This window comes from Acanthisitta chloris, unplaced genomic scaffold, assembly GCF_000695815.1.
Source record: "Acanthisitta chloris isolate BGI_N310 unplaced genomic scaffold, ASM69581v1 scaffold3310, whole genome shotgun sequence".
Lineage (NCBI taxonomy): Eukaryota > Metazoa > Chordata > Aves > Passeriformes > Acanthisittidae > Acanthisitta > Acanthisitta chloris.
The window spans coordinates 1-16,144 of NW_008653186.1; the positions used below are offsets into that span (position 1 = coordinate 1).

General features: G+C 40.6%; 1 protein-coding gene across 1 annotated transcript in view; it reads left to right on the forward strand.

Annotated features, from left to right (window-relative positions):
• The first annotated feature begins 117 nt into the window (after window positions 1-117).
• Window positions 118-16,144, forward strand: part of SNAP91 (synaptosomal-associated protein, 91kDa) — a 68,521-nt gene continuing 52,494 nt past the window's right edge. Inside the window, 1 exon segment of the mRNA XM_009079750.1 lies at window positions 118-247. Within this exon segment, the coding sequence (XP_009077998.1) occupies window positions 118-247 (130 nt within the window).

Sequence of the window (16,144 nt, forward strand, 5' to 3'; positions counted from 1 at the left end):
CCGTGCGACCGTGCCCTGCCTGCCGTGCCTTCCCCCGGCGGTAAACCCGGCGTCTCCCCTTCCCTGCCCTGTTTTCCGCCCCTGCAGAGCAGGCAGCAGCCCGCACGCCACGCGAAGATGTCGGGTCAGACGCTGACAGATCGCATCGCAGCTGCTCAGTACAGCGTTACGGGATCAGCCGTAGCCAGAGCCGTCTGCAAAGCCACCACGCATGAAGTGATGGGGCCCAAGAAAAAGCACCTGGACTGTGAGCATCATCCCTTTTTGTTTCCCCAGCGGTGCCCGGGGCTGAGGAGCCTGCCCGCAGGGCGCTGTGCTTGGGCCTTGGAGCCGGCTGGCTGTCATGCTTGCTCTAATCCAGCTTGAAAAGCGTAAGGGTGATGGGAAATCTCCAGGAGAGGATGAGTTATTATTGCATTTCTTCTCTTATTGCATAATACTGCTCTTTCGGCCATTTTTCTTCTCATGACCTCTTGCCTTTTATCTAGGGAGACAGCGCAGAGTGCCTTGCAGAGCAGGGGTTTGGAGAGAGGGGAGGGAATTGGACACGGGGCAGAACAGACACACACTTGTCACTGCCTACTTTGGTCAGGTTTAAGCTAGGCTGAGATATACATAAATATTATGCCCACAGCTGGCCAAGCACTGATAGGAGTGTGACACATCTCCACAACCTGAACAGGTTTCGATGATGGTGTGCTTAAATGACAAGGCACTGGGTTAATGCTGTGGTGTAGATTGGGACAACCTTTGGAGAGTTTAAGGTCTCCAAAGTTGGAGGTTGCTGAGGTCCCAAATATCTGACAGCAACTTTGCGAGCTGTCCGGTAGTTTGCATCACGTTTTATTGAAGATGGCTGGTGGCTTTGTCTCATAGATTTATGATGTATTCTGGACTGAGTTGAGCCATGAAACAAGGTTGGAAGCAAAACATTTACTAAAAAAACAATGAGCTGGTGATGTCAATAGTCTTGACAATTTCATTTCACTTGTCAGTCCCTGCTTGGAGACACCAGGTAGTAGAATGGTGAAAGAATTTAGTTGTGTGATGTTGATTGGCCTTGTTTACCAGTAGTAAGTCTGTCCAGCATTGAACTTGGCAGATCAACAGCAGGTTTTAATGTCTAAAATCAAGTGGATTTCCCATGGGGGTTTTGGACATGGTAAGAAATACTTTCAAGTAAAGATCAGCGGGTTTTTTGTACCAGGCAGTCTGTTGGCTGCTGGCCATTACTAAGTAATACTGGTGCAGGTGTTTGTAAGTACAATTCTGATGATGCTGTATTTATTAAAAGGAGGTAGTATTACTTCTGCCAAAGAATTCCAAATTTCAGTTCCAGTGACTTTGTAGCTAACCCTCAAAGTGGCAAACAGTATGCTAGTCCTTCAGTATACATAAATACTCTTGCATGTATGTCCAAGAAATGCTGATGTAGGCAGCATTGATTGAAGACTGACTGGAGTCTAAGCCATTGTTTAAATAGAACATCAGTCTTGATATCATGTATTCTGTCTTGTCTTCTTGTATATTTAAAAAAATAATCTTGGTTATTGATGTCTCTCCTATGTTGTTGTTTGGTTGCTGTCGACACTTTTTAGTCTGTAGCTTGTGTCTGGACTGTTCTACTGTGCCTGTTACTAGAAGCTTTAGCTTTAAAAAAAAAGCATAGCTCATGTATTTAAAAGCATGCTGTATCTGTGTGTGCATATATAAATAAAATACCTGGAATAGACAGGCTTAATGTGAGGTAGAAATCATCTGCCAGTGCTATCTTAAGGAGTGTAAAGGCTCTGCATTTGGGTATTGGTGCTAATATTACTACTTCAGAAAGTGAGTGTAGTAGAGATGAAATCCAGTAGCAATCCATGCAATTTCATACCTACCTGCATGCCTGACACATAAGAGGAAGAGAAATTATAATTTCCTGGGAGGATATATCTCTTTTAATTTTTTTCTTCTATTTTCTAAGCTGTATGTAACAGTTTAGAGTTTAACTATCCGGTATCATTAAAGACAGAATCTTGTCAGTGGGAGATATGCACGTTCAAAATTGTGGACTATAAATGAAAATCAAGCTCATGTTTAAAAAAATGTTGTCAGGCTCTTAACCCTGAGGCATGCCCTCATAACTGTGAAGTGATAGGCAATTTCTTGTACTCTGATGTATGTCTTGTGTGCAAGTGTTAAAATGGGCTGGTATATATTGTAACAAGAGTAAATTACAAGTTCGTCCTCTGACAGAGCAATGCCCTCATGCATAGAGGAGGTTCTGATAGGTGCAGGTAGATCTGAACCACGTGGCTGAGTGCATTTCTGGTTGGATAAGTAGCATTTGAAGACATGGAGAGTGAAAGGATTAAACTTGCCAATGCAAGTTTTTACTCAATGTACGAAGGATTTAGACAGTTAAAACTTCAGGAACCAGAGAGCAGTGGTTGGAGTGATCCTTTATGAAGAGCTGTAATTCTAGTATTGGTACTGGGGTTCTGTGTCCTTAGGGAATTCCATAATTTTATTTAGTGTCTTAGTGGCCAGGTGTCATGTCACACAACCTCTCTTCCACTGCCCTGCTTAGCAACTGGTCTTTGTAAATTAAATGGAGATATCAACTATTTAACGAGTTAAGTAGTCCTGTAAGGATAGGACACAATGATGCCTGTTTTGTCAGATGCCTATCTGTCTTTCTGCAGAATATATTAGTTCCAGAGGGTTATAGGAAGATTATAGGTGACGAAGTGTGGGGGGTTTTGTGGTTTTTTTTTTTGATACAGGTTTTCTAGTGAGTACTACCAAGAGGGAGTTTGCTCTCAGGGATAAAAAGTACATTTTGGGTATGAATGCATGTATGTGAGGAAGAAACAGAATTAATGTCTTCTGTGAACAGAAGATGAGCTGCTAAGTGTTTACTTTTGTACTTGCATAGCTTTCAAACACAGACTTTAATGTAGATGCTGCTGTCCTTTGGCATGGACTCTGAGCTGCACAGGCTTGTCATGTAAAGAAGTACTGAAGTATCATTAGGTTGCTATCATATGCTCATTAGCAAGATTTACCATTTTCTTGAACTCCAGTCTCATACTAGTGGATTTTCAGCAAGTGCTGGAAGTAGTGCCAGATGGCATTAAATGCACTTCTCAAGTCCCTGTCGGGAGAACAACAATGTAAATCTAAAATGCTCTGATGGTTTGGGACAGTTGATGTGTTAGAACTCTGACCACTTTGGACTTAAAAAACTGTTATCTTAAAGACACCACAATGATATGGATTCATACCCCTCAGCTAACCATGTTGTGTTAACCAAATTATGATTAGAGAGAGCAAGTGAGGAAAGCATTCCCATGGAGAAGTGGGGATTAGCAACTTTCTTTAGATGCAGTGAGAAGGGCCATTGAAGAGTGGGTGAACGAGACATATGGGCTACATTAAGTATACATACACTGTGGTATTGTACCTGGGAGGGCAATCCTAGTCACAGCATAGAAGCTTAATTCTCAGAATTGTTCTGAAAGATGTGTTAAGGCTTAACTGAGGGTTTAATTGTGTGAGACAAGTAAAAGACTACTTCCAGTCCCAGAAGGGGGTGACTCTGGTGGTATCAACAGGGAGAAGCTTTTGGAGAAGGGAAATAACTTGGCTTTCAAATGTGGAAAAGCACAATAGATGAGGGAAAAGTAGGTAGATCTGACCTCTGCTCCTTTTATGATGTATCCTACTCAGAAACAGTGTCAAGCTTTCATTTAGGGAAGTGTATTGGAAACCAGTGAGGTTGTTGCTTCTGCAGTTGGTTGTAACAAGTTCCTGTTTCCGAAAACGATAAAAATGTCTGGGATTTTCCTTGACTTGTTTTGTTGAGTGAGTTGCTCTGCACAGAAGGAAGTTCTGGAATGTATATTCTGAAAAGACCACATGGTGCCTCCTTACTTCTTCAAAATAATTCTTACAAGGTAGAAGGCCCTTCCAGAGGCCTGATCAAGGGCTGGGAGATGTTTGTGAAAAGTGCACAAAGGAGATAAAGATTAGGATTTAGTTTTCTGTGGCTGTGGAGATGACCTGTGTATCTGTTGTAACATCTTTCCATCACAAGTCTAATTTTGCATATTTGTATGAAACTGGCAAGCAAAGGCTCTAAAAGAAAGTTTATAATTTAATTCATGGTGGTAACTGAATTGCAGGACTGGTGTCAATATTTTGCTTATACAGACACATTTTTTTCCTGCAGTGTTCTACCCTTCTCCTGCAAACTGTGGGGTTGACCTAATCAGTCTGAATCACTGTGGTTGCTAGCACTGAAACAGAAGTGCATGTTGACAAAAAGCCAGTGGGTTAAACATTTTGCCTAGGCTCAGTAAATATAAACTTGGGTGCTTATTTCAGGAGTTGTTTGCAGTTGAAGTGATTTGGGGAGTGTTCCAAGTCTGTTGGCACTTCGGGCCCTTCCCTAGCGGGAGCAGTGCAGACATACAAGTACTGCATTGCTCTGCAGTCCAGGTGACAGCCATGGAAATACCTTCAAGAAATTGCCAAGAACAAAATCCCTATACAAACTGGGATTAATCCTTCACACTTACTAATGAAACTGCTTTTATATATCTCAGTGTCTTGTATTGCAGTAATTTATCACACTTTCTATGTATGAGAAAACTGACTTTGTTGGAAAGTTAGCATTGAAGATCAGCTGTAATACTGTGTCTTGTCATAACTGGGGTGTATTTTAAATTGTGAGCTCCTCTGTCATCCCAATGAATTGCTCTCACACCTGGAAAGAAAAAAATCCAAGCAAGCCATTATTTTCTTTAATTCATTAATGGAAATTGGATTAGCACATTTATTTATGTAAGGACTTGTCATCAATCTTTATGTTGAATAGCTCTCAGTTTCCGTGGGCTTCTCCCATGTCCTTTCACAAAACAGTATTGAAGCCTCACTTCATTTGGAGGCGTGTAGATCTCTGAATAGGAGTAGAAATGCCTTTCATGGGCAAGGGGAGCTAATAAGAAGGCTTTTTAGATTAGTTGTTCTTGAGTATTTAAGTGGTATTAACTTTCAATTCCCTCCAGGCCCCATACTGTTTTTAAGGCGTGTGTAATACCAAGAGAAGGCTGCCCGTTTAATTAAGCTAAGACTTAGCTAACTAATAATTCTTCAAAATATGTTTGAATCAAGGTAGAAGTTTGGGTTCATGGTAAGGTACAAATGTTGAAACATGGGCAGGATCAGTTGATCTTGTACATCTCAACTATTCTGTGTTTAATTTGTTTTATGGTACAATGCCTAAGGAAAGGAGAGGGAGGATGAGGGAACAGAAAAGTGGGTAGGCAGTGTAATATTAAACTTTCTTTCATCTAAGCAGTGTAACTTGATAAAGATAGATTGACTAGTCCTACCCACCTTCTCCTTGGCATTGCCTCAGCTGAGGGCAAGTATTCTTAGTCTTTTTCAACAGTAAGCAGGATCCTTCTCTTGAACATGCTTTGCCAAGGTCATGGATGACAAATTCTGGAACAAAGCAGGTCTTTCTGTTTTACTGACTTCCATCAGTAGACCTTAATAGTGGAGTATCTATTTATGAGATGGTCAGGATGACAGTGTCCAGAGCAGTTTTGATCATTTCTATTTAGTAACTGAGTATGTTTCATAATAGTCTCAAAAGTGTTACTGCCTTAGATCTTGGGTGGCAGCAATTGAACATCATCTAACCACCAGCAAAATCTGTAGTTTGATTTCCTGTGTTTTGATTGGATCTGTGCCTCTTGTTTTCCCAGCCTCGCACTTAAACCCTCCATCTTCTGCGTGTGCCTTACCTGGGCCTGTGCTGCTAGTGAGGAATTCTGGGAAGTCTTCAAGAAAATGCTTTGTAGCTGTAGTCAAGTCCATGCTTCTGTGTCTCTGCCATGTGAAGGATCCTCTGAAGTGCTTAAAAGTAGATGATAGTCGGGATAACTCTGAAGGGCATAAAGCATTTTGGATGCTATGTATTTCCCTGCTTCTTGCTGGATTGAGAAGTCAGTAGCCAAAGAGGAGAATTTCCTGCCCTATTAGTTCCCACTTTTGAAGAAATGGTAATATAACACATCTGCTTCTAGAATTCTTCTGCCACTCCCCAAGATTCTCATGACTACTTTGCTCTTCCTGCCCTGCTTACCTCCCACCAGTACTGGGTGTCCATGGCAAGGTGTTGGCTGCAGGGTTGGCCTCTGTGAGAAGAGACCGGGACATGCTCTGTGCCAGACACAGCCAGCTCCATAGTGGACCCATTGCAGTACACAACTGAGCCTGTCCACCAAGCTTGTGGCAACTCCAGGAAAACCAACTTAAGAAGTGGCAGAAAACACTGGACAGGCAGAGGAGGAGAGGAAAAAGAAATGGCAGAGGGAACACCAAGGTTAGACGTGAAGCAAGAGGTACTCTATGGTGCTGGAGCAGATATCCCCTGCAGCCTCTGGAAGAGACCCCAGTTCTCAGGAGTCACAGCTACAGCATCTCTCACTACTACCTTGCCATGTGCAGCCAGTATACCCCTGTCTCCAAAGAAAAGAAAGGGAGAGACATTCCTCAGTCAGCTGTGGACACACAGTATTGCTGACAGAGCTGGTTCCAGTATTTCTGGGGGTGGAGAAAAACTTGGGGTGCAGAAATGACATTATATTCCTTCCCTTAGCCTTACTATAGCCTAAAGATGGGTCAGTGATATCATACAGTATCATTAATTTCATATGCCTTGTTTCTTTTTGGAGCTTGTTTTCAAGGCACAAATCAGGATGCTGGTAAGGCTGGAAAAGCACAAGCTCTGCTGTGTGCCTAGAGGAAATACAGTAGTCTCACCAATGAGTGTGTGATGAACCCTGAATCTTTAATCTTGAACACATGGCATGCAGATTAGAACCAATATTCTGGCTGGTTGGGAGAGAGGAGTTTCAAATGCCATGAAAATTAAAAAGCAGGGAATAAAGCAAGCCAGGAAATTGAGGTCTGAATCTCAGTACAGGACATCTAAAGAAAGAATGGGTCATCTGGCAATGGGGCTGAACCCTGAACTGAAACTGAATGATACACTAGAAGAAACCTTCATAGTAGCTTTGCAGGCAGTGCTCTGTAGCAGAGGGTTTGCAGCAGTGCTTTCATTCCCCTGAGTCAGCAGTATCAGCAAGATTGCAGTGTGAAGCTTCATTGGTAAACTGATATTAGAGTATCCCACCCCATCAGATTCAGCACGGCTGCTTGATTTTCCTTCTGTCCAAAATTTTGTGTGGATGAGAGCTAGTGGCTTAATCTGAATAAACCAGATGTTGGCACTTGTTAGGAGGTGATTGGAATATTTGGCAGAGGCTAGCTTGTCACTTTACAGAGTATGGTGATTTCTGCTTTTTCTGGAATCTTGAAAACCACATGCTAGACCTTAAAAGAATTAAAAACTGTTTTAAATCTTGCTATTTTGATCATGTTTACTTCTGCAGAGCTGGTTGGAAACACTCAAAATCAGTACAAAACAAGTTTTTTTGCTTGTGCTCATAAAAGTCTTTAGGTTGTGAAACACTTTTGCTGAAGCAGTTGAGAGTTGTAGTTCAGTAGGAGGGGGAATACACCAGTCATCTGGACTAGTGTCACACATGGCATTGGACATCAGCCTTGAAATCAATGTAAGTGGAACACTAGAACAATATTTTTTAGGCTGCTGGTAAATGGAGCATCCACTGGGCATCTGAGGCTCATGACTTAGTTGTAGGCACAGTATAGGAAATGGCAGTGCACAATATTACTACTGATTACTGGACAAGCCAAGTCTAAATATCCTTCTGTTCCTCCTTCCTGCCCAGGATAATGTGATCTCACGTTTTGTTTTAGATTTTATCTGTATCTTAACTTAGTTTAATGAAAGGGATTGGATGTTTAAAGGTCCTGGTGTTTTGCTAATGTTGTGTATTTATGTAATTTTTACTCTGGCCATCTGAGCTGAGGCAGCATGTCAGTCGGTTGCTTTTCCTAGAGTCTGTTTTTGCAACCTATTGATAACAATCAAATGTGTTATGATATTTTTTGTAGAGGAGATTTTGTGAGTACATAGACATAATCATGCTTGAAGACCACCAAGAATGCAAACCCTGCCTCTCATGTTCTGAGAACTGCAGGTTGCTGACAGGATGTCTCTGCAGCTTGGGTCTGACTTGTGGCAACTAACTCTTTTTTGGTCATTAGCCAATATGCAAAATTACTACAGGTGGAAAGCAAGTTGGCAGGAATTCCTGTGTTGCAGTTGGGCCTAACAAAACAGTTGAGCCGTATGCTTTGCCAAGGTTGCTTTACTTTCTCAAAGAAGGAATGAAAAAGAAAGCAATGTTCTTTGCCCATTGTTTCTAATATTTGGGAGACAAGATTAGGCTGAGATGTGAAACACTGGTAAGGTTAGATTGGAGAGTTTGGTGTCCACCTCAGCTAAGATTGTTTTAGTGCATAATTAAAGGACCAAAGGACATGTCTTTTCAAGACAGAGTATTAAACTTTGCAGTTCTAAACACGTGGAAGAAGACTGTAGCTTGACTATTGAACAGTAAAGTCCATCACTTCAAACTGACTCTTGGCTTGGCACAAGTGCAGGTGACACAATGACAGCAGGTGCTTCCATAGCAGATGGCCAGGGGTTAGCCTGTGGAGCCTGGCAGGCTCCTAGTGCCCCTGGCATAGTTTTGTTATATCTCTTAAGCCACTCTGGTAGTTTGCAGAAGGTTCTAAAATGGTCCTCCACAGACGTGAGAGGAAGACATGACTGCTCAAAGCATGAATAAAACATGCTGACTTATCGCCCACGTTCTTAAAATGTGTGCAGGTTTACAAGTTTAGAGAAAGGTCCTCAGAATAAGGCAGTGATCAGTTATCTTACCACAGTGCAGGACTGCACTAGCTAGGGTGTGCATCTTTACACATAATTGAAGTGCCAACATAGATGCACTGAAGTGGGAGTTCAAACTGTTTTTAAAAGGACTCTTCCTTTCACTTCTTGTTTCAGGGAGTGTAGGACTTGTTTGAAAGGGGGAAGCCAGCTGGCCTGTTTCCTGGCTCTGAAGGCTGCTGTTTCTCATTATGTAGAGGTCGAATGTAGACAAAAGCTTTAACATATTGTTGCATCAGTTCTTTAGCAACCCTGGGGTTTTAAAATCTAACCTTTTCAAATGGAGACTTCGGTTTGGATGTTGCTGCATGACTTTAGAATCCAAAGTGTGGTTATTGGGCCTATAGCTCTTACTCTAAGTTTTATAGCTTCATCTAAATCTATTTATAGGAGAATGTGCATTCTGCTTAGGGACAGCAAGCCAGAAGAAAATCAACGTATCTAGTGTGCCAGTGTTTTCAAAATGTATGTTTTATCATGAGTGATGTTTCGTTGCTGGCATGTGAAACAATGCTATTTTCAGATGTAAGACTTGCCTATGACTTTCTGATCTGATCTTTCATTCTATGCCATGTGGAGTCTTTCTAGTGTTTCTAAGCCTGACGTAAACATAAAATTGCTGTGTTATTTATGAATAGCAAGAGTGCTAACAAAGTTTAATATGTGTGGGATAGGTGGGTTTAAAGGGCTGCTTCTTATTTGTCAGGAAGCTGGGAATTGCTTAGACAATATTATAAGAAGCTACTTTTCAAATATCTTGCTCTCCATATCATGCTGAGGAGTTAATTTGACACTTCCAGGTGTTCCAGTCTAGATATCTGACTCTGCAAAGCTTTGCTGCCTGGATGTGAGGCTGTGTGATGGATTCCAACTTCCCCACTTGTCAATAGCTTGATAGGAGACTTCCATTGCCAGTGACAAACGCATCTTCCAGAGACATTGGTGACTTCTAACAGTTGATAGCAATTTACTGCTGTCAGGCTTTTCAAATGTTAGAAGTCCTAGCTGCATCTTCTGTCTCTTAGGTGGATGTTGGATGGAATTGAACAGATTTTGTTTTTTTTCTTTTGCAACATGCATTATGTGAAAGGCAACAGGTTCATGTTGAAGAGTAAAGTCTGTTGGTAGCAGATGTTAGTTTTTTCAAAATTTTTGAGGCTTAAACTAACCTGTGTGGCAGAAGCAATGGATTATTGTTTCACTGATGTAGTACAGAGAAATGGAGACAAAAGAATTGCACGTTTCGTTTTATATTATGCTTTTTTTTAAACAAGGTGAGAGTAAAGCTGTGTCTAATTGTGAAGGACATCAGTCAGTTTGTAAAAAAACCGCTGGTTTAAGGCACAACACTTACCTATGAGGCATTCACCTGGTTTTGGGAACTCTTATAGTCTTTCTGTTGCTTTATAGATACACAGATACAAGGCAAAATGGATTGAAATGATGGCAACCATGTTATAAAGTACTTGCTGCTTAGTTGCAACTGCTTCAGAATACCTCTAGGAGGTTATGCTGCTGCATTGGCTGTACGGAGAGGTTTCCATTATGCTTGGTTTCTTTTTCCTACAGGTATGTCCATGTTTTCAACAAGACTGCCTGCATGGTTGTGAACATTTCATTCCTTAGCTAAGAATTTCAGGTTGTATTGTCATATGGCATCCACTGACAAAAAACCCAAAACCAAGCCAAAACAGAAACCAAAAACCAAAACAAACAAACAAACAAGACTCTGAGAATAATCATGATGAGGGAGTAGGAAAAACATGGACCATGGTCTGGATATTGAGTTAGATGTGTCAGCTGCTGAGCCTGCCTACTCAACTGACCTGTTTCCAGCATGCTGTCTGTAACTAATTACCATGTCACTGAAGTTGCTTGCACCTTGTCTCATCCCCACACAATTCTTTTTTTAAATATACTCCCAATGAGTGACAGCTAAGTAGTGCAGCTGAAACATCAGGCTCCTTTCAATATATTTTCAGCCTCATTCAGATTTGTAGTGGATTACAAATTGCTGTTCTGGGCAGAGTTGATAGGCTATTGACAGTTTCATTTCTACAAGTGTATTAAAAACAAATGGTTTTCTGAGGAAGGAGATCATTTGGGGGTAGAAATCTTCTCAGAATGAAAATGACAGCAGCATAGCAACTGAACCAGCTCACATACCATGGCTTAGTTGATTACCACTTTCTGCCAGATGTGTTTGGAGTGTAAGATCAGCCCAGCATGTAAAGGCTGATTAGAAAACGCTGTAGTGCAGAGATTACAGTAAATGACCCAATGCTGCTGTGGCAAACATGAAATCCTTGAGTTTCTAGTGTAGCTGTATTGTCTGGATAAAAGCCACAGTTGATCCTGTTACTGATAGTCCAGTAATCAGCCAAGTGATTATGAATTAATACAACCAACAGGTAATGTCAGGAGTTGGTCACCTTCATGGAAGGATAGTCACAGGCCACAGCTGGAATTGTGGTATCCAGTTGTGGATGTGCCTAAAGTCAATAGGCAGTTGACAGTAGTCCTTTAACTAGGTGTTACTTTTATCCTTCTAAGCAATAATCTTGCAACACTATAACCCCTTTTAACTTGTTCTGTTTTTGTAGCTAGAGCTAGGATGTAACAAGACTGTTGCTTTAATGCTTGCATGGATGGAGAGAACAATTCTACCCCTTAGAGGAAATTAACACTTTGAAGGCTTGGCAGCAGTGTCATGTTACTTCTCTAAATTAATGCATATTTTGGTTAAGGCTTCCAGGTTTGAACTGCTGAAGGAAATGTCACGTAGAATGAGGTCTGAGACCTGCCATGCAGGATAAAATTTCCTTTTCATGCAAAGTTATTGGTCAAATGGTACTTGTAGTGTTAGTAGGGTTTTTTTTCCATGCCCCTTTATCCACTAGATGATGTAATATGGCATCTAAGGTGCCATATTACAACAGGATGGGAAATAGCATTTCTCCAAGACAATTGCTTTTATATTTTAACCTTGTAACCATTGGTTGGTGTCCCCTAAATGCAAATGGAACTTTGCATGTCTTAAACTATTGAAAGCTGTGCAAAAAAGGTAGTGCAATGATGATTTGTGGCTCAGGTTGTATTTGCAGTAAGGCAGTGAAATAGAGAAGTGGCACATCTAGCTCTGAAATTACTTGGTGTTTCATATCAACATGAACAGAACTGAGAACAGAAAAATATGTTTCTGTTGAGCTAGTTGTGGAGCAGGATTTGTGTGGAGAGAGGATCCGGAGTGGGTTCTTTGGGTGAGAGACAGGGATCATTAGAGCTGTGATTTTTCATCTTTCCCCTGCTTTGCTGAACTTGTATTCTTACCTGAGACAAATTCTTTGGTATTTAAAGCCAGTAAATTATCTACAAATGAGGTTCAAGATTGAGCTGCTTACTGCTTTGAACAGGGAATAGGTTCCATGCTTAGCAACTACTACTTTTCCTACAGTGAAGCTGCTTTAAAAAGCTGTGGTAGCTGTAGTTGGGACTAAAGCAGGCAGGATTCTTGGACCATGGGGCTGTTTCCCCTTTGCTTAGTGTTCTGGCTTCATGTGTGTGAAGCTAAAAAGCTGCTTTCCATTGTACATTAGTACTAGGAAGTTTGTGTATCCCATCTTGTGTGTGACAGCTCTATTGTTCCAGATATGTAATTCCTGAGTAAAATTGAAGCTTTTATTCTTCTGAATAGTTGAATCATGGGTATCAGCAGGGTCTCAGGCTTTGTGCATAAAATACATTCATCACTAATTAATTAGCAGTCGTAAAGACCATACTTAAAACCATAATGACTGCTACTTAAAATTGAGCTTCTGCAGCTGGCCTGAATGTCACCTTTCAGTTCTACTACTCTTAAGGAGAGAATTCCAGTGTAAACACAAAAGGTGGTGCACAGTGTTTTCCCCCAGAGGCAGTGGAGCTCTGAGTTCTGGGGACTTTTCTTTTAAGTAAAAAGTATTTGTAGTTCATGGAACTTGAACGAGTTGCTTATAACAAAGTTTTGGGTTTTTTTAACACTGTATAATCACACTTTCCCCCTATTATTAGTACTTACAGAGAGAGCTGCCTCGGTTGCACCCTTTCAGATCCAGTAGAAGACCACCTGATGGTTGGCTTTTATTTCCTATTTCCAAGAGAGCAGAACCTGAATCTCTCAGGAGGAAAAGCCATATGTATAAATAGTTGAGGACCAAAAAGGGACACAAATCCAACATAACTGATTTACTACTGCTAATGAGTTGAGGTGACTTTTGCAGATAACTGAAAGCCAAATACCTTGCCTTGGTATGTTGGTTAAGGGGGGGTGAAAACTGTATGGAAGAGCATTGGAATAAAATGCAGCAATGTATATGGGCAGTAGAGATTTTGCTTTGTTTCAAAACAGGTGTTTGATGATATAAGAGGTGATGCACTGTTGTATTTAAAAAGGAGTATTGAGATAATAAGATGATTCTACAGCTAATTAACCTCTCAGTTTGAGAAACTGGAGGACCCTCTGAGAGAAATTTGCTGGTACTTAGTCATCTGCCTTGTCTCTCTGCAGATTCTTCATGTAATTGATAGGTTCTGCAAAACTCTTAATAATATGGGTAGTATGAGTGTTCCCTATGAGTAGGCAGAGAGGAAGAAATTGTATATAAAAGCTTATCTTGGTGTGGAGTGCTCTTGTGTGGTTTAAAGACTGACGATGTGACTTCTCAAACTTCAGGATCTGCAGCAAATATTTGGCCTCACAAGAGTGTGAGATATGTTTTGGAATGAGGTCTTTGAAATAAGGCTTTAGAGAGAAGGTAGCTAGGGCTATGGCTGCATTATTGGGGAGTGTTTATAGTACCTGGAGAACGTGTGTGAATGGAAGATTGTGTTTCAGTTTGTTGAGTTGGCACAGGCATTGAAGTGCCAAGGCAATAGCTGAAAGATGGTGGTTTCTGATAAAGGGTAGGTTTACTGGGATCAAGGTGAGGTGTAACAACTCTTGAGGCAGACTTTTGGAGAGGAAGGAGGAGACAGCATGAGTTGCTGTTCTGCTTGGGGCAGTTCTTACAAGCCACATTAAGATACATGTTTGTGTGGATGGGGCAAGCTGGGGGTGAAAAGAATAGGTGGGAAACTTTAACCTCTCAAATAAAGTCCCAACTCTTTTCAATGGAATTGCTTGATAGTCAAAGCCAACACCATTAAAACCATCTAATGTTCTTGTGAGCAATTACTGTAGAAGCAGAAAACCAGTAAGTTTGTTCTGCTTTTCAGTACTGTTTCATAGTCAGTTTTCTGTAGACCTGGAAGTTAGCTCTTGCTGCAGTAGCTTCCCAGTACAGTTCTGTGTCTTGCAAGGGAGGGTTTGTACTCTTATTTTACTACTGAACTTTTTGTTTGAGGTTTGTAAAGTCTTACTTTTAGCTACTTCTTTCTGTTCTTGACTAGTCCAGATTGGGAACAATCCTGCATTTCGTTTTCTATAGGTTCAAGGCATTATTAAAATACTTATAAGCAAGGAAAAAAACCTCCTGAAGACTATTTTAGCATTCAGTGTAATAGTGAGGATGATCTGTAAGCAGGTTACTGTCAGACAGATTTGCCAAAGTTTAAGAACTGAATGTATGACACAGCTCAGATGCTGAGGCAGCTCGTGTGTTAATTCAGTCTGGAATGACAGCTGCTCTACAGTTAGCACCCATATCCCTCTGAACAGAGAGGTCTTGTGCTTTGCTGCTGTTTCTCTGCATACTGAAATGTAAATTGTGAATAATTAATTTTGAACTGGGAGCTCCAAGGTCTGTTTATTAAAGAATTGAGGGAGGGGGGGAAAAAAAAGGCCAAAACAGAACAGGAAAAAACCCTACCTAGATCCAGAAAACAATCTGGAAAGGTAAGGGAGTGAGTGAGATCCTTTTAAGTGCTGTATAATCTCTCTCATTAAAAAAAAATAAAATCTCGAAACTAGAAACTCATTTTTAATGAGACTAAAGGAGTCTGAAATTCTGAAGCCTTTGAAACTTTCTTACTGTTCTTTTTCTCTGCCTTTATAAAGCTAGTCACATGTTTAAGTGTTCTCTTTACAATGTCATGAAGAGCTAAGGTGTCTTAACTTACTTCAGTCTTCCTCACTGAACCCTCTACCAATCTTCCTTAATTTGGCAGATTTGTCTTTTTATTAATGAAGGTGTTAATTATGGGAGAGAAGTAAAGCTAAAGTATGATAAAGTTCAGATTTCCTAAGTCTGGGTGAAAAAGTTGGCCTGGCAAAGAGTTTAAAGACTGGTGTTTAGATTTAAGTTATGGTGTCAAAGAATTGACAAGCATTTATTTCTTCAGTGTGCATTGGTTTTCCGTCTCAAAGCTTAACTAGAAAAAGTATATTGGAGTTCAAATAATAATAATTTAAAAAGGGATCACTAGACTGAATAAGAATTCAAAATAGCAGCTACAAAAATGTGAAGAGAGGAAATAGGGGAAATCATGTACTGTGATTTGGCAATTATAATTTAGTCCCACAGCAAACAAATGGATTCAAATGAAGTATATATAGATCTTCATTCTCCAACTACTTCATTTATGTGAAAGTCACGATGAAAGCACTTGCTGTTACTGCAGCAAGATTCATGATTTCTTACTCTGCTTGGAATTTGTATTTGAGCTCAGTGTCTGGGTTTGGGGATTAGCTGTCAGTGTACTGGATGCCTGCAGTAGCAGAAACTTATTCAGGAAGGTACCTTTAATCCTTGTTTGCCCTACTTGTGTGTGCCCCAAATGGAATCAACTTTGTAAGATTGCTTCATATGGCTTCTGTTGGGCTGTTCTTCATTTGTTATTTCTTAGTATTATCTGTTTTGTATTAACAAGTCTACCTGTGACTTGAAAGACTAAACTTCATTGTCTGTTTTGGGATCTAAGTTTCTATTCAACCAGTAAATGTCTAAATCTGTATTTTTTTAAATGTACTTTCTAGGGTTGTTTTTTCTTCTCTGTGCTTTCTTTTTCCTTGTACCTATTCTTCCTTACCACATTGAAGTTAAATTTTGCCAAGTCTTATTTTAAAATTTGGGTTAGTCACCAAACTCTGCCTCTCAGTCTGTTAAAGTTAGCTATGCTCGTGAGTTGCTCCTGATGCTGACGATTGCTGGCTAAGCTGAGATTCTGTGGTATTGGGGAAAGAAATCCAGGAAACTTGGAACACCTTATCTTTGTGGCATGACTAAATGGGAAACAGTTCTGCAAGGATTACCTGCCCCCCACCCCCCAATCTTTTTTGGTTTC